General features: G+C 38.5%; 1 protein-coding gene across 2 annotated transcripts; it reads right to left on the reverse strand.

Annotated features, from left to right (window-relative positions):
- Positions 1–1,127: 1,127 nt before the first annotated feature.
- Positions 1,128–25,205, reverse strand: KRAS (KRAS proto-oncogene, GTPase). Of its 2 annotated transcripts, XM_074144374.1 has the most exons (6): positions 23,510–23,620; positions 17,486–17,664; positions 14,887–15,046; positions 7,534–7,649; position 6,508; positions 1,768–1,884 (listed from the first exon to the last, which is right to left on the reverse strand). In XM_074144374.1, the coding sequence occupies exons 1-6, from the start codon at positions 23,618–23,620 to the stop codon at positions 1,768–1,770; spliced, it is 684 nt and encodes a 227-aa protein (XP_074000475.1). The 2 variants fall into 2 exon arrangements, with proteins under 2 accessions (XP_074000476.1, XP_074000475.1); XM_074144375.1 differs by lacking the exons at position 6,508; positions 7,534–7,649 and adding an exon at positions 24,839–25,205 and having other exon boundaries at positions 1,128–1,884; positions 23,510–23,632.

Here is a 25,205-nt window from a genome sequence, read left to right on the forward strand (position 1 = left end):
GTAAAATTTCCACGTAATTGTTTAGGTATACCTTAGGTTAGGGCAATGCTGCTATTCCCTATTCCAAACTTTCCGGTGTCCCGAACTATCCTACTTCAATGTCTTGTGTTTTACTTTTTCAGGTGCACCAGAGTCCCATTTTCAAATTTTACTCTGCAGCTGAGTTAGGTACTATGAGGAAGCCTACCTTCAGGAACCCAGGCCCTAATAAAACAATCGAACCATGCAACGTTTACAGTAAGACAACAGGAACTGGCAACACTGGAATTACTGGCTTTAGTGCAGAATAACTAGACTGCTGCAGTACCAAAAAAAGAAAAAAAAAAAAAAAAAAAAAAATCAAAGCTTCTGGAAGAATTCTGCATTAATTCCAATCAGAAAAAAAGGAGGGGGAATTAAAAAAAAATAAAAAAAAAATCACAAGAGAACTTGATCACAGAGAAAGACAACATTAAAATCTTGGTCTAGCTTCATGACAGTCTAGACACTGGAATGCCACTCACCGACCATTTAATCTGTGCAACAAAACTAGTACTTCACAAGCATCACACAAACAACACTGACTCTGGAAACCATGTTCTACGCTGACAGTTTGTGCAAATTCCACACCATTTTTATGGCATAGTGGATTTCCAAATTATTTGCATGAAGCAGCTAAATTCAACTTGTTCATTCACTCATTTGTTGTCACTAGAATTTAAAATTTCCTCCCCTGTTTTGCACAAAATGGGCATCTGGAAATATTAAATGCCACTCGGGGAAAAAAAATAATGGGTTTACTTTGCTTTATAATTTAGGGTTCATTCCGATTTAATTCTTATAGTAAATTCTGGATCTATGTATGAATTAACTAAAGAATTTGAATCAACTTATCTGTTAAGGCTTTCTAGTATTTCCCAGAGACACTAAGGGTGAAATCCTGTACCTACTGAACAAAGTTAATTAAAGATTTGCCACTGGGGGTCAGAAGAGCTAGGATTTCACCTTGGTCTTCAGACACAAAAAAGTTAGTGGAAGTCTTAAAGCAATGCATTAACAGTAGCAAATCAACCTAATTAGAACTTTTACTTTTTCCATTGCCAGGTGTGCATTGTTGTCTTTTTTTAATTTTTCTTTTTTTTTTTTTTAATAGAAAAAATAGAGTATTTAAGGAGTGACCGTGACAAACTGCGGTGATTTTTTTTTTTGTGAAAGTTTTATCTTTACATTCATTAAAATTGATCTGAAATGCTACAAGACTAGATGCCTAGAAGCAAAATCTACAGGAAGACTACAAAGGCTTCTGGTCTTTCTATATTGCAGTCAGTCGAAAATAGAAGAAAGGCTGAAATGAAAGTCTCTTTTGCTAGCTAGTCCTTTTTCCCAACCAGATTTAAAAACCAAAAAATTAAAAGGGGATGTTAGAATGTGTAGCGCATCATTTCATTGTTTGGTTTGCACACAGAACAGAAGTTCACAATCAGTAAGAAAAATAGGAAGTTAGCAACTGTGCATGCACCAAGGAGTCCGAAGACAGTCTTCAGGTTTTTGTGTTTTTCTGTTTGTTTGTTTGTTTTTCACAGGCGTTGCTAGTTCAAGAACCAACAGTCAAAGAATACTGGCACTTTAAGAGGAATGAAGTTTCCACTGTCATTTAAAACAAGCATTCAGGTAAAGCTAACAGGATCATGAAGCAGAAAGTAAAGTAATGCTAAAACAAATGCTAATAATTTAGTGTAATGTACAAAAATTACTTAAGTACTTCTTAAGAATAAGCATAAACTGTATTTACATAATTATACACTTTGTCTTTGTCTTCTTTTTCTTCTTTTTACCATCTTTGCTCATCTTCTCTTTGTGTTTTCTGATTTCTCGAACTAATGTATAGAAGGCATCATCAACACCCTGAAAAGATACATACATGCACACATTAAAATCACATTAACAGACTTGGGTGCTTGCTTAGGTACAGCCTGTTTTCGTCTGACCTGATCACGTGAAGTGTGTTCAAGGAGCAGTCTGTTTTGCTGCCTGCCAGGAGAGGGTACACTGTCTTCTCCTTTCTCAGGCTTTTATAATGGCCCCTTGAGCAGGCTGTGGCTTGGAGGAATTGCCAGGGCAGCAGTCCTCAAGCATTCCTGTTTCTTGGGAAGGAGCCTGCCGGGAAAAACCTATTCAGACGGAAGGGGAACTATAGCTGTCTCCTGTCATATAAGGGGAACACATCTGACCGCATTACTGTGCGCAGGCAGAGGGGCCTGCTGGAGAACAGCTTCGGAGAACAGGCTGCCATGATGGGAACAGTTACTCCTGGCTACAGGCTGTTCCTCCCCGAGTTCTGAGGAGCACTGAAAAGAACAACCTGAATGAACTGTCTGACACCAGCAACAGCTAGCACCCGCCTGCCCTCTTTCTCAGCTGTTCCCCAAACTGGGTTTACAGCAGCCCGCAGGTGACCCGAGTTGACCACAGATACCCCACAGGTCCAACTCCATCCCTAATGCGGTAAGGAATGTGATTGAGGGACTGCCCTCTTCTCCGTCTCAAAGGGGGCACATGTTGTCCCACCTCGAACTAGAGAAGTGTAGGTACCACACATTTAGATTGTAAGTATGTGTATTATTACCGCAGAATAAAATTCTGAAGCATTACTTAGCTTTGTTTGTGCCTTAATAATCTATACGCAACTTTAAAAATACAAATATTTGAAGCAAGAATTTGATACCAAAGAGATACTTATGATTATTCTATATATTCAGATAATTTCTCAGGCACACTGATAATAGTAATCACACGACAGTTTTATAAATCTTTACATAAGCAAATAAAATCAATCCCCTCTTCCCATAAGTTATTATTGATAAATCATTCTATTCAGATTATATAGAGACACATGGAACACATTATCTGTGCTGCTGTATCATGTACAGTCACTTAAAATCTCCGCAGCTCCAACAGTTAAGCTACAGACACAAAAGCTAGTGTTTCTTCACATCGAGTAGTTTTTAATTTTTTGGGGGGTAGTCATAGCTGACAAAAATCAACTCTGGTCAAAAGAGACCAGCAAATCTAAAAGCCTGACTGGAACCATTATCAAGTACAACACTGTAAACCATATAGCTTCCAGGTTGCCCAAATTCCAATCAAGTACCCATGTTCTCAATCAGCCTTTACATTTAGTAGTTTGAGTCCTGACAGTTATAAAACCATTAAGAGAAGTTTTTATCTTGATTCTTCACTGCCTTACCCCTTATATTGTCTTTTAGATTCAGAAATAGTTGTATAATGTTAATGTATCATAGCAGCCAACTGCACCACTACAGAACCGAGTGGAGAAATTCAGTCCCACAACTGGCAGGCAGCTTCCTACCTCTTGTCAGCTGCAGTTTGCCTTCAAGCTGCCAATAGCAATTAAAAAGTCTCTGCTTACTCCTGTATGCCTACTTCAGTAAAAAAACTGAAAGTGAACTCTGAGAAAAAAAAAAATAATAAAAGAAACTAAAAACCACAAGCAGCCAAAAAAAAAAAATCACCTAATTCATTAGTGTTTCAGTCAAACACCAAATGGTGATGAAACTTAATAAGCAAAGTCCAAGAAACAGTGAGGTGTCAAGTAGCTTCATGTACAGAGCAATGCTCCCAGTATAACCTACATTTATTTTAAACCTTCAAATTCCAGCCCATAAAACATTTACAAATAACTAATGTTCGATCAAAGTCTTTGGCGGCCTATCCCCCAATACTAATTGCATGCTTTCGCAAGTTCATGTAATATACAAAATAAACTTGCAAATAACTTATTCTAAATTTTAAAATATTATTATTCAATGTGAAATTGATGTAGCATGCCTAATGGAAGAGTAGCCTTGGTTCTGGAAAAGGTCATGTCCTCCATGAATCCTTTGAGAATTAGAAACACTTGGTATTATTAATAATGTATTTAGTAGTTTGGTCCTACCACAATTTGCCTTAAATTCAGGTAATGAACGTAACATGGCATACAAAACTTGATTTAAAATATTAGTGAATTAGAACTGGAGAACTGAAGATAAACTGAGGTCTTTCACTTTTAAATCTGTGGATTAAATTTGAAATGTAAGTAGCGGACGCTGTTTACAGAAGGTGCCTAAAGGCATCGATACTGTAAGATCAAAGGCGATCAATCTTTCTAGTTACTTCTTTCAGTAAGAAGGGGCTGCATCCAGCTGACCTTCCTCCCTCCAACAATGGCATTATTGTGTGCAAGCTTTGCGGAAAGCGTACGATGTACTGAATGAGTGCTTTAAATCCAGGCTCAGGAATAAAAACTCAGAATTCCCTCTGCGTGCTCAGAACGATACCACTCTGCCTCAATGAAGGTGCACTGACAGAGCTTGCTCCTGGCACCTGATTTCCCAAAGGGCAACTACAAAATGCAAATTGAACAGAAAAAAAAATCGCAACTGTTCCCACAGAAACAGCCTGCTCCTGGCTACAGCTTTTCTTTGGAGCACCCCATGGTCCCATGACCATATAGAAATCTACATATGCAGTTACGTGGCTACAGGTATGCATGAGACTTGGCAACTAACCTGACTCTTAGCAATAAGAAACCCTAAATTCATAAGGAACTGAGAATTCCTAAAGATTCCAGGCCCAAATAAACGTTTAAAACGTTTTAAATTTTAGAAGAAAGTCTTTAATATACATTTAATATTTTTTATAAATACAATACATACATGCACACACAAGTTTGAGTCACGAGAAGAAATCATTTGTATACCTCAGTACTACTATGGAAAAACATAATGAAATTACAGTTTTAATCAAGGTTCTAGACATTAATGAACTTTAATAATTCAAATATTTTAATATTAACACAGCTCAATCTGAACTGCCTTATCTAGATGTATAATTGATGCCTTAGAGAAACTTTTTATTACAGTATGCTTTTTATATAAAAAAACTTTAATGCTTTTAAGAAAGATCTTTTGAGGATTTTACACTGTATTTTAAAAATTTCTTCTTGCTAGTTAAAAATTATAAGCTGAGCGAAAGGTGTTATGTACTTTCTGCTTTACTGTGTAACAGGCAAAGGGATGAACCTCTTGGAAAGCAGCAGCAGTTAACAGTCGATAATCTGGGTACTCAAAGTTTCCACTTACCTTGTACAAGATTAATATAACTAAGAAGGCATCTCATAAGCAGCAGAAAGATAAACTGAATTTTCCAAGAGGTAGCAAGACACTCTGAACCATCAAATTTGACTATCCACAGGCAAAAAAGAAAAATACATACTTTCTATCATTGCAAACTGTGTTATAACGAATATTTTTGCAGTCTCAAAATCCCAGCTGAAAGATTCACATCATTAGGTGCTGCTCTCCTTATCTCATCTACTATGTATTGTTTCACTCTGATGTGTATCTTCTTACTGAATGGAAAGTAATACAAGCCAGATTGTTTTAAATGCCAGATTTCTTATTCCGCTAGAATCGCTACTGAACTACAGCTGTACTATAATAATTTTGGAATATGCTTTCTCCAGCTTAATCTCCTAAGCACAAGATTTCTGAAATAACTATCATTACTATGTAGAATTCATTTGAGTGTAAAGACAAATGTTTCCTCCCCTGAGCAGACACTCTTGAAATTCTAGAGTCTTATATCCAAGACTTTTCTAAATAGGGTGTGGAGGGGGGAAAAAAACCAAACCAAACAACAATACCCATCGTTGACAAAAGATTTCTTTCATCTGGGGGAAAAAAAAAAAAAGCTAACTAAAACCAACAACAAACCCAAACTATCCTTCTCTTGGACACAGGCAGAGAGAAAGTAGGAAGCTGGTAGAAAGCAAGCGTATGTTTACCGAGCTCTCAAAAAAAAAAAAGAAATCTTAAAATCTGAAAAGACAATTCCACTTAAAAAGCAAAAAGGAAACCCACAATTCCCACCATCTCTATTCTCCTTCTCCAAAGCAAGTCCACAGACAGGAAAAGCGGACAGAATTCAGGATTTTTAAAGCCCTAGTATCCAAACAGAAATTCTACTTTGAGGTATGGCTACATTAATGAGACAACAAGAAATGGCAAAGTTGGTTTTCAGAAGGCTACATGAAGGAGGCCTAAGCAATTTAATTCATCTTGCTTTCATCGAAAGTAACCTTGCCAAGCTGCTGTTAGTTGGTTTTTGATAACTAGGAAAGAATAAAACAGGGTATTTTGATGGCATCAATTTTACTGACATTTGGATGCAACGCTTCCTAACTGAAGCTTCCAGTTCCTGCAAAGTAAACCTTTGATACCCTTTGTGATAGTGTTTGTATCTTTAAAGAAACATCTAAAGAATTATTTTAGAGCAGTCATTCATCACTTAAAAGCTGAGAACATAATAAGCCTGAGCAGATGTAGTAAAAACTGATACGAAACAAGATTTCTCCTCCCTCTCCTTCCCTCATTGAAGGGAATATTCCCATTGTGACAGTCTCTTTAGGGTGCAAGTCAAATTCCACTACCTCTCTGCAAGACGTTCTCAAGTATGAAAAAGCACCCTGAAAAGCAATAGAGTTTCTCTTTTACACAATGGGAAATTCCTGCTCATTCTCCTATTGGACAAGCATGTAAGGAGTAACAACCCACTCTTTGCAGCAGTGCAGTAAGAGGTAAGGAATTGATGGCACAGTAATATATGCAAGGCGCTATTCCGATAATTTGTTCAAAAAGCACCGGACGAGCGGTTTAAATCTAGCACTTCTTCCCTACTGCAGTTTCTTCTTCCCTCTTCTCCTCTATTTTTTTCTTACAAGACTGTAAAAAACCACCCCCACGATTTTGAGATAATTTGTCTATTGTTGGGGGGGGATATGTTGGTTGGGGGCAGCGTTGAGAGGAGTGGTTTTGCTGTGTTTTTTCTTTTCTCTCCAGTTTTACTTCACTGTTGCTTCTCCTCTCCCACACCCCCTTTATAAAGGCTCTCAAAAAATGGAAACCTTACCGTGGCATTATAGATGACAAAAAAAGAAAACTAATGTATTTTTTGGAAAATGAAAAGAGTGAACTTTTTTAAGCTGGAGGAACAGAAAGGGAAAATGGCATGGCATAAGGGCCTGGGAGTTAAGGAGTCCTGCATGCCAGCTGCTAGCCAGATAACTGCTTTGCTGGATTAGGAGCCTCCTGAGAAGGACTATAAACATGATCCTCTTCCCTCAGTTCATCAACCTGAAGGTCCAATTAATACTGACTTCCATACTTTCTGCAATATATCTGTAATAACACTTTTTCCTCTTCACACACAAAACCAGGTCTCCATTTTACAAATGGAGAACTTGATATGCAGCAAAGGCTTCTTGTTAATCTATTTACAAAAACCCCATGAAACTAAGCAAATCCATAGCACGTGGGTGTTTGCCGGCAATATGATTCAGGACTGCTATAATGAAATCTGATTGGTTTTATATCTTAAATTATGTCATCAATTAACCATAAAATGTCTGATTTGCAAGATGTTGTCAATCATTTTCATTTGCAAGTGATTTGTAAAACTTACCCTGTTACATTACAAAACTTACCCTGTTACATTACAAGGCATTTTTTAATTTTCACGCACCCTGGAGTCTTTTCTTCTTTGCTGATTTTTTTCACTCTGTACTGTCGAATCTCTCGCACCAATGTATAAAAAGCATCCTCCACTCTCTGCATTGTAAAACACAACTCCTTAAAAACTGCTTCATTAACAGTCGTGACATATTGGGACACCCTTGGCAGGGGTAAAAAACACAACAAAACCACTGAAATTATGAGCTTTACTTGAGAGCAGTATATAGATCTTCCATTTATATATTTAAAATGCTGGGCTTGCACATTTGCTGCTTGAGAAGTACTTTGTAATGCAAGCAAGGCACACTCAAAGAATTTATCGATTACCAATTACTGTGCATATCTACGCATCAAACCCTCTTTTTTTTCTGTGCAAGGTAACACAGACAAAAAAAAAAAAAAAGAATTCTTTTCTTCCATTGCATATACCACACTGAAAATAATCCTGCTTGTGATACTGAATCTTTTCACACAGTTTTGTGGGAATGGATGTATTTAGCAGGCACAAAAACTTATTGGATTAGTACCTGGGTGGTACTTATAAACACACACTGTTAATCATCTATTTTCACTTCTTAGTCAAAGTGAGAACCCTTTATTGCTTGGGCAGGCAAGGAAAAGCAAGCTTGTTTACGTTCTGTTCTTTATATAAGGTGGCATAATTTCTTTGCAAAAACTCGTGGAACTAACAAACAAAGCCTAGAAAAAGTCTAACCAGGTAACTTCCTAAGAGGTGACAAAGAAATAAAATCTTCTAAGAATACTAAATTTTGGGCAATATTGTTTTTAAAGTTTCTTTACAGAGCATGCACTATGCTATTAAATATAGGAAAAGGGATATTTGAGTCACAGCAAAGTAGTTTTAAGAAGTACTGCAGGTACATTATATTTCAGAGTAACTTTCACGAGTAATTACTTATTCTAATTATAGAAGTTACTCTTCCATGCAGAAAAAACAACTGAAGAGCTTCAATCACATCAACAAACAAGTAGCATCTAATCAGTTCTTTCTGGGCCAGATGCAGGCAACTGTGAGGGTCCCATAAAAACAACTAAGCACAAACAGCCTGTGAGGTTCTGCTGCTCAAACTGTCCTCTGGTTGAGGAGAGGTCTTTAAGTATTGCAGGGATGACACAGAGCTACATGTTTTACTTCCCTGGTCTCACATCCTATCTTTCTACAGCTCTGTGTTTAGGCCACTTGGATATGGTGATACCAAACATTTAAAAAAAAAAAATAAAGTATGAGGACTGAAGATATCTTTAAGCAAATATAAGACACAAAGGTACAGCACCAGCTTTAAGTTATAATATCTGTTATTTTAAACTGAGTATATCCATGCATAACTTAAAAATTTAGATAAATCTGTGAGGATATTCTTGTTGGAACAAGATTCAAAGTCTTTGACAGTAAGGCAGAGATTTGTTCTTGCCTTTAAAAGCTACAGCCAATCTCATTACTTGTCTCCTCAGTCTGATCAACAGGGCTGATAATTTAATACAAACTCACTATTTGAAAATAAAACCAGAACAGACTGATGATCATGGGAAACAGTACAAGCATTTAAGTCCCAAAACTTTATTACTACCCAAATGCACAACGTGGGCTTTTATTTGGTATATTTTCCATAAATTCTCTCTCCAACCCATCTTCATATTATGCTCCTAGTAACAAAAATAGCTAACGTTTACTGCCACAGTTATTGGGTCATTTTGCATTAACTGTGCCATAGGTTATCACATGGAAGACTCATTCTTAACACACTGCTGCTTATCTAAGGGTTCTTCCGAATTACAGCCACTTTAAATATTAAATGGATTAGATTTATTTCTTGTATTGTATTTGTTATACATGACGTGCCTTGTTAGGATGTAGCGAAGTATGGATGAAGTGACAAGTCCTACATTCCAGGTCTGAGAGTTTGCAAAATGTAAAGAAAGCCATTAAAAACCAAGTAAAGCTCATACTTTCATGTTTTCCTGGAAGAAATGGAAGTTTATTCCTGAAGAGGAAACAGTAAACATTGATCAGCTGCTACGTGCCAAAGCACAGGCTGCACAAGAATCAGGATTTTTTGCAGATCTACTGTTTTGCAGCCAAAATATGCAATTTGATTATGGAGCCTTCACATGAATAATTAGATAACAATTCTCCAGACAACGTTTATTGCCAACTTTCCCATCACCAATATGAGCTGTAATTTGCTTTAGCAATGCAGAGAGGGGGAGAGACACAGACAGAGTGAGAAAAGGAATTGCTACTACTGCCACCACCAAGGATAGTCTTATGAATCCTGTTGGAAGAAATTACTCCGAAAGAAAATCTGTAGAGAGACACATTTGCTAATTTCATTAGCACAGGGTGACATTTTAAAGAGCTAGGTGCCAGTCTTAGAAACTCAAGAAGTCATTTTAATACCACTTTCTTTTAAGATTCTTCACTATGTTTTTCTTAAATGAGCATGGACCGTAGATCTAAAATATGATTAACCAGTTCTGTTAGCTGTCAGAACTGGAAGGGAAAAATATCCTTTGGCAGATATTAAAGACTTCAAAATCTGAACTGCTGTTTACTTCAGCAGCCCAAAGAACCCATGACCTTAAGGCAATGTTTTCAAGATGCTTTTGACTCCTAGGAGACAGTCAGACATTCGATTTAAAATACGACTATGTGCAAAGAAATACTATTTCGAATACAAACCTAAGTAGAAATGGGAATTTTCACATGTTCTGCTTCTGTAAATACCACTTAAAGGAAACTAATGAAAATTAGCTTTCACATCTCAGAAGTGTTCTGTGTCCACCTTTACACACTTTACCAGAGTTGGTCACCTAAACCCAACTGGTATGCAAATAAAATAAAAATTATTCATGAGGTCACAAGCAAAAAGAATACTACTCACTTGCACAAAAGCACTCCCAACGTAAAACTTTGTAGTGGTAAAGTCCTCTTAGCCAATACTGGAGAACACACAAACCTGCAAAAATTGACTAGCTCGTGTAAGGTTTAGCTTAAGGCTCATTTTTTGCTGTCTCTAAACCAGACATACTTCAAAGAACTGTTTTGGAAACAGTTACTACAACTCAACCACATGCAGAAGGTCCACTTGTTTGGGGAGGGGGGTGTGTGTGAAGCAGGTCGTGTTATCTTATGATGGTTAAATACCAGACATACATCAGTAAATTCATATTAAGTATAGCACAAAATCATGATTAAAGTTACAAAGTTAATCACACCAAAATTAAGAAGTGCCAGAATTACAGCTGTCTGTCCTACCTGAATTTCATCCATTGTGCACACGTGTCCCTTTTTTGCATTAGGTAAAAAACAAACCTGTTTCCTCAGGATCCTGGAGTCATTCAGCACACAACTTGGATGGCAGAATTTGCTTCAACATTATCAACCCTTTTTTTTTTTCTTTTTCTTGGGGCTTTGCTCTTGGGAAAGACTGAACGTTTTTTGGAAAAGTGACATGAAAATACTCCACCCACATTGTGAAGTCTGACAGTTATAATTAAAACAAAGTTTTAAAATGGAACCTGTACACGAGCTACATTAAAAATGGCTTGGAGTGAAACACATACAATATCATTAAACAGATATGACAAATCCTTAAAAAAAAAAGGCAAGTTGGTTGAAGTAAACTATCTAAACTATCAGTTATTCATAAATCTTAATTGAGATGCAAGAATGAAGTTCTGTAAATACTGCACTGATGACCACTGATGACCAGGCACAGGTTCTCACCTTACTTTTGTCAGAAGTTTGGGACCTAACCTATTGTACATCAGACAGCTGAAATAACTATAATAATGCTTTTTCAACAGCATTGTCAACTTCTTCATTAACCACTTCAAAAGCGTGTTTAAGCATATGTTCTCAACAACAGGACCTAATGCTTTGGGGAATCCTTTACTATGCTTATGACAATGCCCCTATGTATCTGCTTTTCCTTTGAATTCAATACTAGCCAGACAGTTGAAATGTTCCAAGAAAAACAAAATCCTACAGTCATTTGGGGTGCAGCCTTACAGCTTTTCCTTGTGTAACTTCCAGGCAAATGGAAGCCCACTAAAAAAAATACAGGATGCAGCATTGGTGGGTATAAATCAAGTTCGCCTGTCATCTCTCATTGATACTATTGATAATATTGGGAGATATATGCTCATGCGGACAGGGAAGAATTTGAATTTTAAGCTTATGTCAAACAGAGAAAAGCGAAAACAGCTATCAAAATAAACCTGAGAAATTCATACCCTTCTACATAAGGATTGTGAAAGGATAAGTGATGCAACATGCCTTACAAAACCACCAGTATTGACACATGTTTACATTTCGAAATGTATTTCAACTACCACTATTTTACATAAATTACACTTTATTAATCACTATTTTTTATAAATTAGTCAGTGGTATAATTAAAAAAAAAAAAATTAGTAATCTATAGCCTCATACCCAAGTTGTAGGGTCCACTAAGCAAATGTTTCACTGATGAAGTCAATGATTTGTATGAAAATTCACACAAGGATTTCACTTAAAATAGGACCTTTTTGCACTAAGTTAAATTTACATCTTTATTACCAGTCAGAACCAACTAAAAACAATGCACTAACTTCTATAACAACTTCTTTCTGCACTTCATTTCAGTGTTTTTCTCTTTCCTATTTTTGACCTTTTCTATGGATTTTTGAAAAGGTTTTTCAAAACTGACTTAATTTGAACTGAGGTATCATTCTGCAGGAGTATACAGTGCCATAATTTTAAAAAAAGTGTCTTGACGATCAAAACAGACTACATAGACAACTCCTTTCCACTTCCATCTCCCCTGCTTCCTTCCCCAGAAACCTTTCTGATTCTCTCTGAGGTCCAGCAGAAGTGAGGCACAGGGAAAGGCTGAAGCAAGACCACGGTGAAGGCCACTTCAATAGGGCATTAGTGCTGACATTTCAGTGTGGTGGGAGATACGTAGAGGAAAGGAAAAGAAGGTTCCACCTTCTAAATATTCATGTCAGACTTTCTACATACTCCAGAAGTTACCAGTCCACCAGCTACACTTGTTCATACTTGGAAGTTCTGCATGTAACTGGAGGGAACTGGATGTATTTATTTATTTATTTACTGAATTCTGCCCAATAAAAACATAGTCCATGGGCTACATACAGTTCGCAAAACAGTTTGAATCCCCTAATTAAAAAAGTTACTTTGGAAGGTGTGTGCGTACATATGTGCATATATTTTTTTATATATGACAGCGTGACTGAAAAATCTGATGTAAATGCATATGTAAACAAACACATACATTAATATTTTAGATGATCTTCCTGAAATTAAAGATCAGGTTCTTCTTCCAATTCCCTTGCGTCTTCTCAAAAATATTTTATCGACACAACATCTTATGAAGCAGTTTCATAACACAACATGTTATGAACAGCAGTGCTAGAGAATCAGCAACCATACCTAGTGGTTCCAACTTTCAGAAGCCAACCGTCCCAGAGTCTATTGGGCATCTTTAGTTTAAAATCCATGAGACACCTTTAGGGAGTCCTTATCTGTAGGGAGTATAAAGCTCAGCTTTGAAAAACAAAAGCCAACAGTCAGATCCCTCCTGTAACATTTCAGTTGGCAACTCCAGAAATATCAAGTTACAGATAAAAACAGTCAAATTATAGAATGACAGTTCATATATGACTGATCTATTGTCCTCTGTAACAAGTACAACCCCCTGGCAGACCTTTTAAAAGTATGAAAGATAATAAAGCAGATACTACTTTTTGTAAACAAATATAGAACTGAACAGGCGTGATGACTTTTGAGCACGCGATTTTGTATTGGCTAGTCATTGGGGCTGCTCGTAGGAGTAAACTGCAGGTAGGGTGGGGAGAAGAAATCTTTGAAATTACACTATCACATCAACATGCTTTTAATAGAAGTGGCTATGCAAAAGGAATATTTCCTTAACAAAGCCTGATGCTCTGTTAAACAGGCTGGACAAAGTAAAATCTAGATGTTAGTACAGAACTTCTGTTATTTCCAACCTCAAACTTAATTTCAGAGTTCCTCCTTTTTTTATCCTAACATCTCAATAACAGCCACTAATACAGGACCTTCTAAACAAGAACATTGCAATTATTCAGTCCACTTCTATGCCGCATTCTTCAGCACACTCTTGTGGCCTAATTTATTATCAGCCATTAAAGTTGTGTAGTTCTGTTCTTTTCATCCTACATAACAGCGACTTTCTCTATTGCCAAAGGTTACCATTCCTTTGATTTCTCTGTAAAGTTTCACTAATTAGTCCAGGTTTCAGCTTGTCAGAAACTTTGGGGGGTGTAGTAAATTTGCACTAATAAAATATTCATTTGTTATATCCAAAAATAACTTAAGTACTATCTGTGAGGAAATTCTGCCAAGTGATGCAGCTGAATCTATTTAGCAGTTACTCAAATGCAGTACTCTGCTCTTATTTACCTCCTTCTACTACAACTAATTCCTGATTCATAACTTGCTTTTAACACCTCCGATTGTGCAGAGAGTACGAGTTATTCAGCCACCCAGGCCCGATCTAATTTGTACTAATAGTAAGTCTTTACTCTTAAAAAAAAATACCACAAATCAGCATTCTTCAAAAAGAATGCTTTCTTCCCGAAGCACAGAACCAGTTCCACCTATATCTGTATACCTTATCTTCTCCTGAACACACGGATGCACCTTTGTCCTAGCAAACCCTGAGAGAAGCGCTGAAAGGATCCTAACGGCTGCCTCCTTCACCTGTACCAGTGGGGTACAATAAACCAACAGTGAGCTCTGAAGTCTCAGAAGAGTAATCAGTTTACACAAGCAATTAATTCAGTAATTTCAAAAAAAGACTGATGGTCAATTGCTTAGCTATAAAAGGGATATCCCACTAGCACTGAATCAACGCCTCAAAGAAAGATTCCTTTTGTTATTAATGAGAAGACTTAAAACCGAATAAACTAATTAGCTGTTGTCTGCTTAATCCCCTTCCTGAGGAAAAAAGCATTTCTCCTTTAAGTAGAAGTGCTTTTTATTCTATTAAAACCTATCACAATGTTAAGAATGCTGGCAAGCATCTGACAGTGGAGAGTAATAGCAGGCCAGGTCTCATTCTTTGAGTTTGTGCAACTGAAGCGAATCACTCATTAATAAACAATTACCAGTTGTCAGTGAGTTGACAGAAAGAAGAGACACCACAAGAATTTCTACTCTGGAGAAGCAGATATATTGATATGACCAAGCAATTGTCAACACCTAGAATAACTAATGTTATGGTAATTCAAATGAGAGTTCTGTCTGCTAAGTTTTGAGCTTTACCTGTCTTGTCTTTGCTGATGTTTCAATGAAAGGAATTCCATAACTTCTTGCTAAATCCTGAGCTTGTTTTGTATCTACTGTTCTGGAAGGCAAATCACATTTGTTTCCTACTAGCACCATTGGAACATCTTCAGAGTCTTTAACTCTCTTTATTTGTTCCCTAAGAAGAAAAAAGAAAAAAAGACATTTTATTTAACAGGTATTATAGTCTTAAAAATCTACCATATAAATTATGAAACAAAATTAAAGTAACAGATTCCAACATCATTCTTTATGTTAATCTGCTGCACATACACTATTAGAAGCCATCAAAAAATAAATTGACCAATCCTATCACCATCAAGTTTAGCATCTTACTTGAAAAAAAAAGTTGACATTTTGCAAACTGCAAATATGGATTTTGATGTCATTACACTATTTTTTTTAGGGGTTTTTTTTTGTTTGTTTGTTTGCTTGCTTGTGTTTTGGGTTGGTTGTTTTGTTTTGGTGTTTTTTTTTTTGGGGGTGGGGTGGTGGGTTTTTTTTTTGGTTGGTTGGTTTTCTTTTTAAGTTTCTAACAGCTAATGCCAGAACAAGCTTAAGAAGCTCTGGTATAAATCTTCCTACATATCTCTCATACTGAGCACTCATAAAACTCAATTCATTTGATAAGATAAAACACCGTCAAAGGTGCTATACTTGTTGTCTTGATTTTGGTTTGGGTTTTTTTGTTGGTTTTGTTTTGTAGTTAAAGACAGCATTACAAACTCTCCATTTAGACAGGGGTTTTTAAACTCTGAAGACCACTGCTCTGGTGCTCTAGAGAGAGCAGTTTGGTAAGGGAGGCCTTTCAAACACTAGTTGGAAAGCATCTTGAAATACTACTTAGATGTACGTGTCAAGTATCTCAAATAACGACCATTAATTTCATTACTTTTGCCTTCCCAAATAATCTAGCAGTATATTCCTTAATTAATATAGCCATTGTTTTCCGTTATTTACTTAGAAGCCTTCAGCTTCAGTCCCCAAGGGCATCCACAGGTGTGCGAATGCAGTGGAAACTCCAGCACTCAACTCACAAGTTCTTTGAAATAAACTGAGGCAGCCTTCTTACACGTATCTGCAACTCCCTCTTTAAATAAGAAAAATTCCACATAAAAACCTCCATGCTCCTTTTTCTCCTTACATCAACATCTATCTTGACTTTGTCCCTTCTTCCTCTACAACTCATTTGAAATAATCTGGTTAGATAATGAAGTTTACAGGTTTTTTTGAGAGGAAGAGATAAGGTTTTTTTTAATTAGTCATCCCTGCTGTGCTCTTAACTTTTTCCTTTTTTTTTTTTAAATAAGTCACCAGTACCAACATATTCAATTACAGCATTTTATATATAATGAAATTTATACAAAGGCTGGCTAGCTCTATTTAAATGTAAAAAAAAAACAAAAAAAACCAGTCCTGAAAGAAAGTGCCCACATTCTCAATATTGATCTCTGCCTGGGTTAGCAGGCAGCAGTTCTGCCCCTCTCATTTGCAGCAGCACTCCTCTGATCCTGCAGCTGCCCCAGGCAGACAAGCCAGCAGTAAGCTATTTCTGCAGGCATCTACCCGATTTGCTGGGATACAGGAGGACGTGAAACTATGCGATCGGGGCATTTGTACCTTGTGACTTTGATTACCTTGAACCGTCATGATATCCCACCTTAAATGAAGAACTGTAACTTCTATTCTTAACAAAAGAGTGCAGCTTCAGCTTATGAGTAGGTGTTGGGTTTGTGTGTCATACCGATAGCAAAACATTCTTCCACCACACAGCAACATAGATCTGACAGCATTATAAATGCCTAACTATGAATAGCTTAACGTTATGGGTTTGGGACTAATCTTAAACTGATGCTGCTAAACTCAATGATCTTTGGTGGGATTTACATTGCCTTCTAACAGAACGCCGAAGGAGAATTCAGTATAATAGTAAGCTGCTAAGTTATACGTTATCTGTTACAGTAATCACCAAAGGCTGCTTCTATTTCTGTATTAGCGTAGCTGACAAAGAAAGCATGAGTTAAAGTTTTTAACTAATTATTTAAAAAAAAGAGAACATGAAGAAACTAATGTTTTTTAGCAGTCATCCTGGAGCTCAGGTTTTGTGTGTGTCTCCCCTCCCGTGGCATCAGGGCTCACAGATCTCAGTCTTCTGGTAACATTCCACAGGTATTTCCCCTCCATCCCCAGAACAAAAGCTAATGGTTGACACAACTGACATTATTGTCTGTAGAATTTCAATCGCATGAGTTTTTCCATCTTAACGCACAATTTTATTTATGGAATGGGCAGAGTTTACCTTTAGATAAGTTTTCACTATGAACAGGCAGAAATATTATGTCACTTTAGTTTATAAAAGAAGAGCTTTCAGATATTTTGCCTGCCTAACTTGCAAACGAGGCAGCAGATTTTCAGACTGCCCAAAATTACAGACATACAAATGCACAAGTAAGTTACAATATTGCTAATTTGCAAGTTTTCCCTTAGATGCTATTTCAGAAGAGATCGTTCTAGTGTAAAAGCAAGGAACTTATCCATCTAATGCAAGAGTTAGTCAATTCTCTTTCTATATACACACCTATAATGGTGAATATCTTCAAAAGACTTTGTATTGTTTATAGCAAATACACACAGGAAGCCTTCTCCTGTTCTCATATATTGGTCCCTCATTGCACTGTATTCTTCTTGACCTGCTGTATCAAGAATATCCAAGAGACATGTTTCTCCATCAATTACTACTTGCTTCCTGTAGGAATCCTAAGAAAAGAAAAAAACATAACCCTTGATTAAACATAAACAAGTAAGATTTCAAAACACCTATAGCTCAGAAGATATAAAAGTTGTTTACTAATAATCAAGCATGACACTTGAGAGTTAAAATCCAACTTTATATATGGGCAAATGACAGCAGGAAAACAGTGTTCCACATTTACATGTATACAGTAATCCAGAAGTGGAAAGAGCACTGAAAGGACATTTTTGAGACTGGAAATCTGTTTCATATGCCTAAGCAGGCACATATAATGATATTTGTCATTAAGTTATCAAAGTTGAGTTGATACATTTGAAGTTCAAGCTTTTTAGCAATGACAGACAACAGTCATATAAGAGCCCTGATGGGTTCACAGAGATGTTGGAACAAATTATGTCAGTGCTATCAATTCAAAGTTTTCAGGTCACTGATTCAAGTGGCTAAAATCTGTACAAAGTCCCAACCAACTAGATATTAATGCCTATTTTCAGCTCTTTTTGGTGCTAGGCTTCTACAAGTACATAGTTTTAGCGATAACGTAGGTATTACTTTCCCAATAACTCACTTTCTACAGACAACTACATATTCAAACTAAAATTGTGTCAACAAGCTTTCAAAATAGGTCGTTGAGCAGTGCCATGGATTATTCTCAGTAAACAGTACTTGTAACAAATAAAAGGCATAAACACAAAATCTTGCTATTACCTTTCAGATCTTTTAGCTAGATATTAACACAATATTGCTATTGTTCTTTTTAACGCTATAAAGAAGTGAACCTAAGCTCCTGGGGAGGAAATTAAAGAATTAAAGTTGCAATTCTAGCCCCCTTCAAGATGAATTCAGAATGACCTTCCTTCCTTTGTATCCATTTTAAGGCACCGTACACCTACTCCTGTGCATTTTCTATCTATCTATTTGCATTTTTACACAAGGCTCTCTTCCTTCCTGTTGCTCATGCCAAAAACCAAACAGGAGATAATTGTATAGAATCAGTATCTTAAACTAAAACTCTGTAATCTCACATTTATCTTGAGCCTGGATGACATTTAACAGTAGCAGGTAAAACAATATCGACTGTTTACCTTAACAATAAAAGTTAACTTCCAACATGATTTTGGAAATATTTATTTCACAGAAGTTCAAATTCAGCATACAAGTAAGAAGTAGGAAACTTACTTTAGAAATATATAAGCCATGTTTAAATATCAATACAGCCAAGACAAATACACAAGCTCCGACGAATTTTAAAATAATGTTAATATTCCATTTCATTGCTTTAAGGAAAAAACAAAACAAACCAACCAAACAAAAAAACTCCAAAGGGCATATCTTTATTCCAATTCACTTAAATTCAATAGCAGATCCCCCATGTCCTACGATACCTTTAACACAGGTACTAGTAGAACTTCTAGCATTATACTAGGCATATTTACAAAGCTTTTGTTTTCTCTTCTTGCAATTTGACTGCTAGTTTAAACATATGAAAAACAGTTCTTGAAAGGCCTGTATTATTCCTTTACATCTTAGCACTTCAAAGGAAAAGAAATTTCCCTCAACTGAGCTCTAAACAAAAGCTTTAAGTAATTTTCAAAGAAAATCATTTTGAAGAGAAAAGAAAATCACTTTGAAGAGCTGCTGGCTTTAGCATGCCTACCATCTTCGCAATAGTGGCAAAGATGCACTAGCAAAAACCACAGCACAGGTACAAGAAGAAGGAACATTTTGAGATTGTATTTGTTTTGTCGACTTCCAGAGAGAAAATTTTGTCACTAACTAGGAAAGGGGATTTGAGGAGGAAGGAAAAGACAAGCATGAGAGAGAAAATTCAACCTTATGATTTCCTTCCAAGGTACTGAAATAATAAACACTTCGCTTTTATGCTCCTTTCCCCCCCCCCCGCAAAATATCAAACCTGAAATCACATTTGTAACTGTAGGGGAAAAATTCTGGAGCACCACATTCTAAGGTCAGGCTATTGGGACCCCCACCACTATCATGAATACCAATGTGAACATAAATAAACAGCTTTGATCTTGGGTAAGTGTTACCGTACTGTAAAAATTATCAAGTCCTGCAAAACAGAATGTAGGCTATACCAAAAAAAAAAGTTATGCCACTATGGTACTTGTGGCACTTCCGCTTCAAAATGCAACTGCATAACCCAAACGGTCACACTCCCCTTCAGCAACAAAGCCCCCAACATTCTAATCTATAAAAATCCAGTAATTTTCCTGCACATTGGAAGACTTGCAGTAATGAATGCAGTGAAGAAACAATGAAGAAACATTCAGTATAAGCCTATTAAGTAAAAACAAAATGCAAACTAGAATTTAACTTCAAAGTAGTACCTGATTCAGATATGAATTTGCAATTTTTCTCCAGTATAAAGACTCAGCATATCTATATCAAGAAGTTTTTGTTTCATTAATCACTTAGCCCGCTTTCATTGGCCTTTCACAAGCCATAAAAATCAACATGAATTATGCAAAAGGAATAATTCCATCTGTTTACAAGCACTGATAACAAAATGTGATTGGAAACCTCAGCTATATGCTACATATGGAATTTATCTAAAAAGAAAAAAACCCACTACCTAATAAATCTCATCTAAGCCATTAACAATTATTTTGTAAAAATACACTATACCAGGGGTTTAATACTAAAATATTACAGCTATTAAGGCTAAGCTATTACTAAATATTGGTGGAAGTTTCACAGGTGCGTGGGTCATTTAAGAACACAGACTTGAATATCAGTACTCCTAAATCAGTCAAGGGATTTTGCTAATCCAATTGAAAAACCTCTGACGGGCAAGTAGGAAGGCTGCTCTTTTTCTAGGACATTTCAAAGACAACATATACTTAGTACTAAAACATGCTGAAGCTTTAAAAAAAAAAAAATTATTAAAATTCTGTTATCACACAAGGGATTACAAATAAAGATTTAACAAACCTCGACCAGTAGAGGGCGCCAGTCCAACTGTTCTACGTATTGGGCCAGATTTACAAGTTAGTGGACATACAGTTAAAAAAAACCACAGTTAAAATCACTTGGCTATAAATCTGTACTTGAACATCTACTTCAAATAAGATACGAAATTGTGAAACACATATGAAGCATGTATATTTGAATAACAGTATCCAGCCAAACATGCACTCAGTTTAATTCCTCCCCCTGTGCCCTCCCTCCCCATCATCTGCTATGTTCAGATATAAGTAAATAAAATACTCAAGCAGGCCACGAAACTCGACATTTCCCAAACAAGTTGTTTGTTGAATCATTAAGTCTATTCCACTGAAAACAGTAACAGCATTAACATTGTAATGTGTCTGTGATGAAGCAACTAGTGTATTTTTTCCTTTCTTCAGCTGCATCATGTCTTCACAACATGAGGATTTTAGAAGCATTGAGTTTCATTTTGTTAATCGCAGGAAAGATTTAAAGTTATTCAATAACTGTGCAGTTATGGAATCCACTATGGCTAACAAACACTGAAGTCTTTTCTCCATCTACCCCAAAATACTTAGCTTGAATATTAGTGTTTTGGCAACAGCCCTATGGCAATGAAAGAAACAGCAGTAAGTGAGAAACAACAGCAGAGACACTACTGAACTGCCTTAACTGTTATTATTTACCAGTCAAAGCAACTTTAGCCTTATTTCCTCATACTGCATAAAAAACACTCTACAGCTATTGTTCTTCAATAAACCCCTACCACCGCAACTGCATCTATACAGGAAACACAATCAAGCAACCCTTCTCAACTGCATGGGATTCTGCCCAGGCAAGGATTGAAGCATTTAAACCCAGTTATAAGACCATTCTCTGGAGCCTGTTTGCCACTCCCAATCACAGACCACTCTCATTATAACTGAATTATTTCTTCCCTACGAGCTTACCTACACAATTACTCCACAGCACCGAGAGCACACAAGGTGATTTACCGCATAGTAGGAAGATACAGTCTCCATCCTCAAGGTCTCAGAATTTACAACACAAAAACGGTAACTAGTGCTCAGACAAGAACTTGTAGGAGTTGCAGAAGATTAATACTGTCTCATGCCATAAGTTGTTGATGCTGATAAAACCCATTAGGTTAAAGTCAGGAGTCATTATGTCTTTCTTTCAGAACAACATATTGATTCTGGACCACACCACAGCGTGACAGTCATCCTGCGCACTACTGAATAAAAGCCACAGTTCGGGGATTTTAGGTTCTTTCTGTAAGGAGCTCTATTTTCATTTTATTGTTTTACATTAAAATGTATTTGGTATTCCTCAAAATACTCAGCTTGTTGATTAGCAAAATGCCTCAAGTGATTTAGGAATACTGGCATTTAAGTATTTGTGTTCCTAAATTGTTTACACAGTTCTGGCTTTATAAGACAACTTCTAACACAGAACCTCCACGGTACTTTTTGTAATGCTAAGCACACCTCTAACCTAAGAGAAACCCAGGTAATTATGAACAAGTAATCATTGAGAAAATAACAAAGACCAACAGGCCCCAAAGTTCCTTTTGAAGGCAAAAGTAAAATCCTGTTTTGCACGTTCCTCTCGAGTTGTGTATGTTTTCTGTTTTTAAGCATGTTTTGGGTTGTTGTTCTTTTAAGATTTCACATCTTAATAATCTGAAGACCTGCTCTCCTAGTGCAGGTCAAACACTCTTCCTCTCTCCATAGCTCTATTCACAAAATCTTCTACAAGCATACATGAGGCTACTTGGCCATGCAACAGAGAGACAAGAGGACATCACAGGCACATTACGGTAAACTCAAACTCAAGCCAACACATCTCTCTTTGGGGCACATTAGCGAAGTACAGGCCTGGGTTAAAGTAAGACAACTTCCTTCTATCTCAGGGCATCAGCTCCTTTCGCTTATGTCTACCTGAAAATGACTACATAGCCATTTTCCAAGTCACCATTTTAAGCCTAGATTTAAACCCCTGTAATTCCTTTAAGTGAGCTTGGAAATGCCTCATTGTATAAACATATAAATGAAGTCATAAACTACAAAGCTTCAGTGCTAGGAACATAAAAATCTTGGGTAAATGATAGTGTCATTTCTCCTTTTATATGGTCTGAGGTTATTGAATCCAATGATCCACAGGAGATTTCAGACAACACTAGTATTTTTCTTATATTTAAAAGGCAAAGCTTGCTTGCTCATTAGAAACCTTTAAAATATCGCGACTTTTAAAACTTAAATACAATTTTAGAGTTTGAGGTACTGTGAGGTGTATTTCAAAGACTCCACTACAGCAGCTACCTTGTAACATTTTTCTAGACACTGAAACACACAGAAGTCTGTTAAAAAACCAAAAAAATAAATCAGGCTCCAAATTTTTGCCCATTCACCCTGAGATTCCAGAACATGTTTCTCAGTGTGTGAAACAGATCCTAACGACAGGAGCTGAGAAAGCTTGACACATACCATTTCAGTACTACAGATTTTCCTCCCTGATATCAAAAAGAAAAGTCCCATTTAAGAGGCTGCATGCAAAGCCATGAAGAGTTTTGCCAAGCATTTTCCATCAAGTCTGGCAAATACTTTGTCACCAAGATCCTAAAAACACGCATCCATACCGTCCAACAAAACATGGCAATTAACACCATACTTCAGTTGATTAAAATTGTTAGGTTTTTTACTGCAGCTGTTGTTCCACAGCCAGATCAAGAAGCACAGCGATCTCCTCTCCAACGCTGGTCCAATGCTGACCATTATCTTTGAGCCCTTTTCAATATAAAGCCTTGTTCCATGGTTTTTTGCCGTAACTGTCCAAAGGTAAACAACTACCATTATTACTGATAATCTCTCTTCACAAAAAGTATAAGATGAAATTGTTTACCTCTATTGTAGGATCATATTCATCCACAAAGTGATTCTGAATTAGCTGTATTGTCAGGGCGCTCTTGCCTACACCACCAGCTCCAACGACAACAAGTTTATACTCTGTCATTTTTTAGCAGACCTGATGACAAAGAAAACAAACGTGAAGCAGAAAGAGTCAAGGCTCCAACTAAGGAGGATGCTGTTGGTGCGTTCGCGTTCAGTATCACCTTCCCTTACTATTACCGGAAAGCAGCTCCCCCCTGAGAGACAAGACAAAACGCTATGAGGGAATGCTGAAATTGTCCATAGGAAACAGCACGGGCGCTAAGCTGAAAGGCACCCCTTACGAAGAGGTAAAAACCCAAGGATACACGAAATGCTGAAAAAGGTCAAGGAGTATTTCTTGCGAGGCAAAGGTTTTGTTCTCAGCTGCTTTCCCGAAGAGCCCGGGTGACCCCGGGAGACTTCCCGGATTTTTTTTTTTTTTTTTTTTTTTTTACGAAAGCCGGGGACAAACCGGGCGCCCCCTCCGGGTTGAACCACCAAGCCGGGAACCCGCCTCCTGCAAAGGGCCGGGCCGTGCCGGGGGCAGGGTGCGAGCACGGCTTCACCTGACGGCTTCATATACACACATACACACCGGCTTTCGGTTCTTCCCCCTGACCGAGTTCGGTCGGGCCGCGAAGGCAGCGGCGGGACCCCCCAACCCCACCTCCCCTCCCCCGGGGCTCGGGGTGTCGCTGCCCGCCCCGCCCCGCCTCCCCTCCCCTCAGCCAGGAGCCAGCCACGGGCTCGGGCCGCCGAAAACTTTCCGGCCCGGCCTGGGACCTCGGCCCCGCGCATGGGAGATTTGCTGGAAGGATTTTGGGATTTGGGAAGGAGGGAAATAAATAAATGAAGGGGTGGCGGGGAGGGGGTTGACTGGGCACAAGCCACTGAACTCTCGGGAGGGCGTTGGCCACCTGTCCCGCCGCCCCCTCCCGCGGCCGCCGAGCCACCGCCCGCGCCGCGGGGGAAGGACGGCGGAGGGGCAAGGCGAAGGCTGCTGCTTCTGAGGGGATGCCGGCGGAGGGGAAGCGGGACAGGCGCCGGGTAGGCGGCCCCCCGCCCGGTTGCCGGCGTTTCTTCCCCTCCGCAGAGCGACGGGGTGATGGGGGGGGGGGTGGGGGGGGTGGTGTGCCCAGCTCCGGGAAGCCGCCTCACCGCTTCCCCCCCCCCTACCCCACCTCGAAGGAAAAGGCGGCGGCAGGGAGGGGGGGACGACAGCAAACACACACGCCCGCACACACACATACATACATACAGCGACTCGTCCCGGTTCAGCGGCGCGGGGATAAGAGAGTACCTGGCCTAGGCGTTGCAGCGGGCCGCGGGAGCACGCCGGCGCCTCCCTTGCCCGCGCCCGCCGCGGCGGCGGTGGTGGTGATGGTTGTAGTGGTGGCGGCGGCTCCGCTCCGCGTCCCTTTCCGTCCCGGTCTGAAATGGCGGGGGACGAGGGAGGGCTGGGGCTGCCGAGGGAGCCGAGCGCCGAGAGGCTGGATGGAGAGATGGATGGACGGGGCCGCCGATCGATGCGCTCCGCGCTCTCCCGGCCCCTCCCTCCTCTTCCTCCCCCCCCCCCCCCCCCTCCCGCCGCGCCGCCTCAACCGCCCGCGGCCGCGGGCGGTTGAGGCGGCGCGGCGGGGGGGGGGGAGGAAGAGGAGCTCGGAGGC

The sequence above is a fragment of the Numenius arquata genome, chromosome 2, assembly GCF_964106895.1.
Source record: "Numenius arquata chromosome 2, bNumArq3.hap1.1, whole genome shotgun sequence".
Taxonomy (NCBI): domain Eukaryota; kingdom Metazoa; phylum Chordata; class Aves; order Charadriiformes; family Scolopacidae; genus Numenius; species Numenius arquata.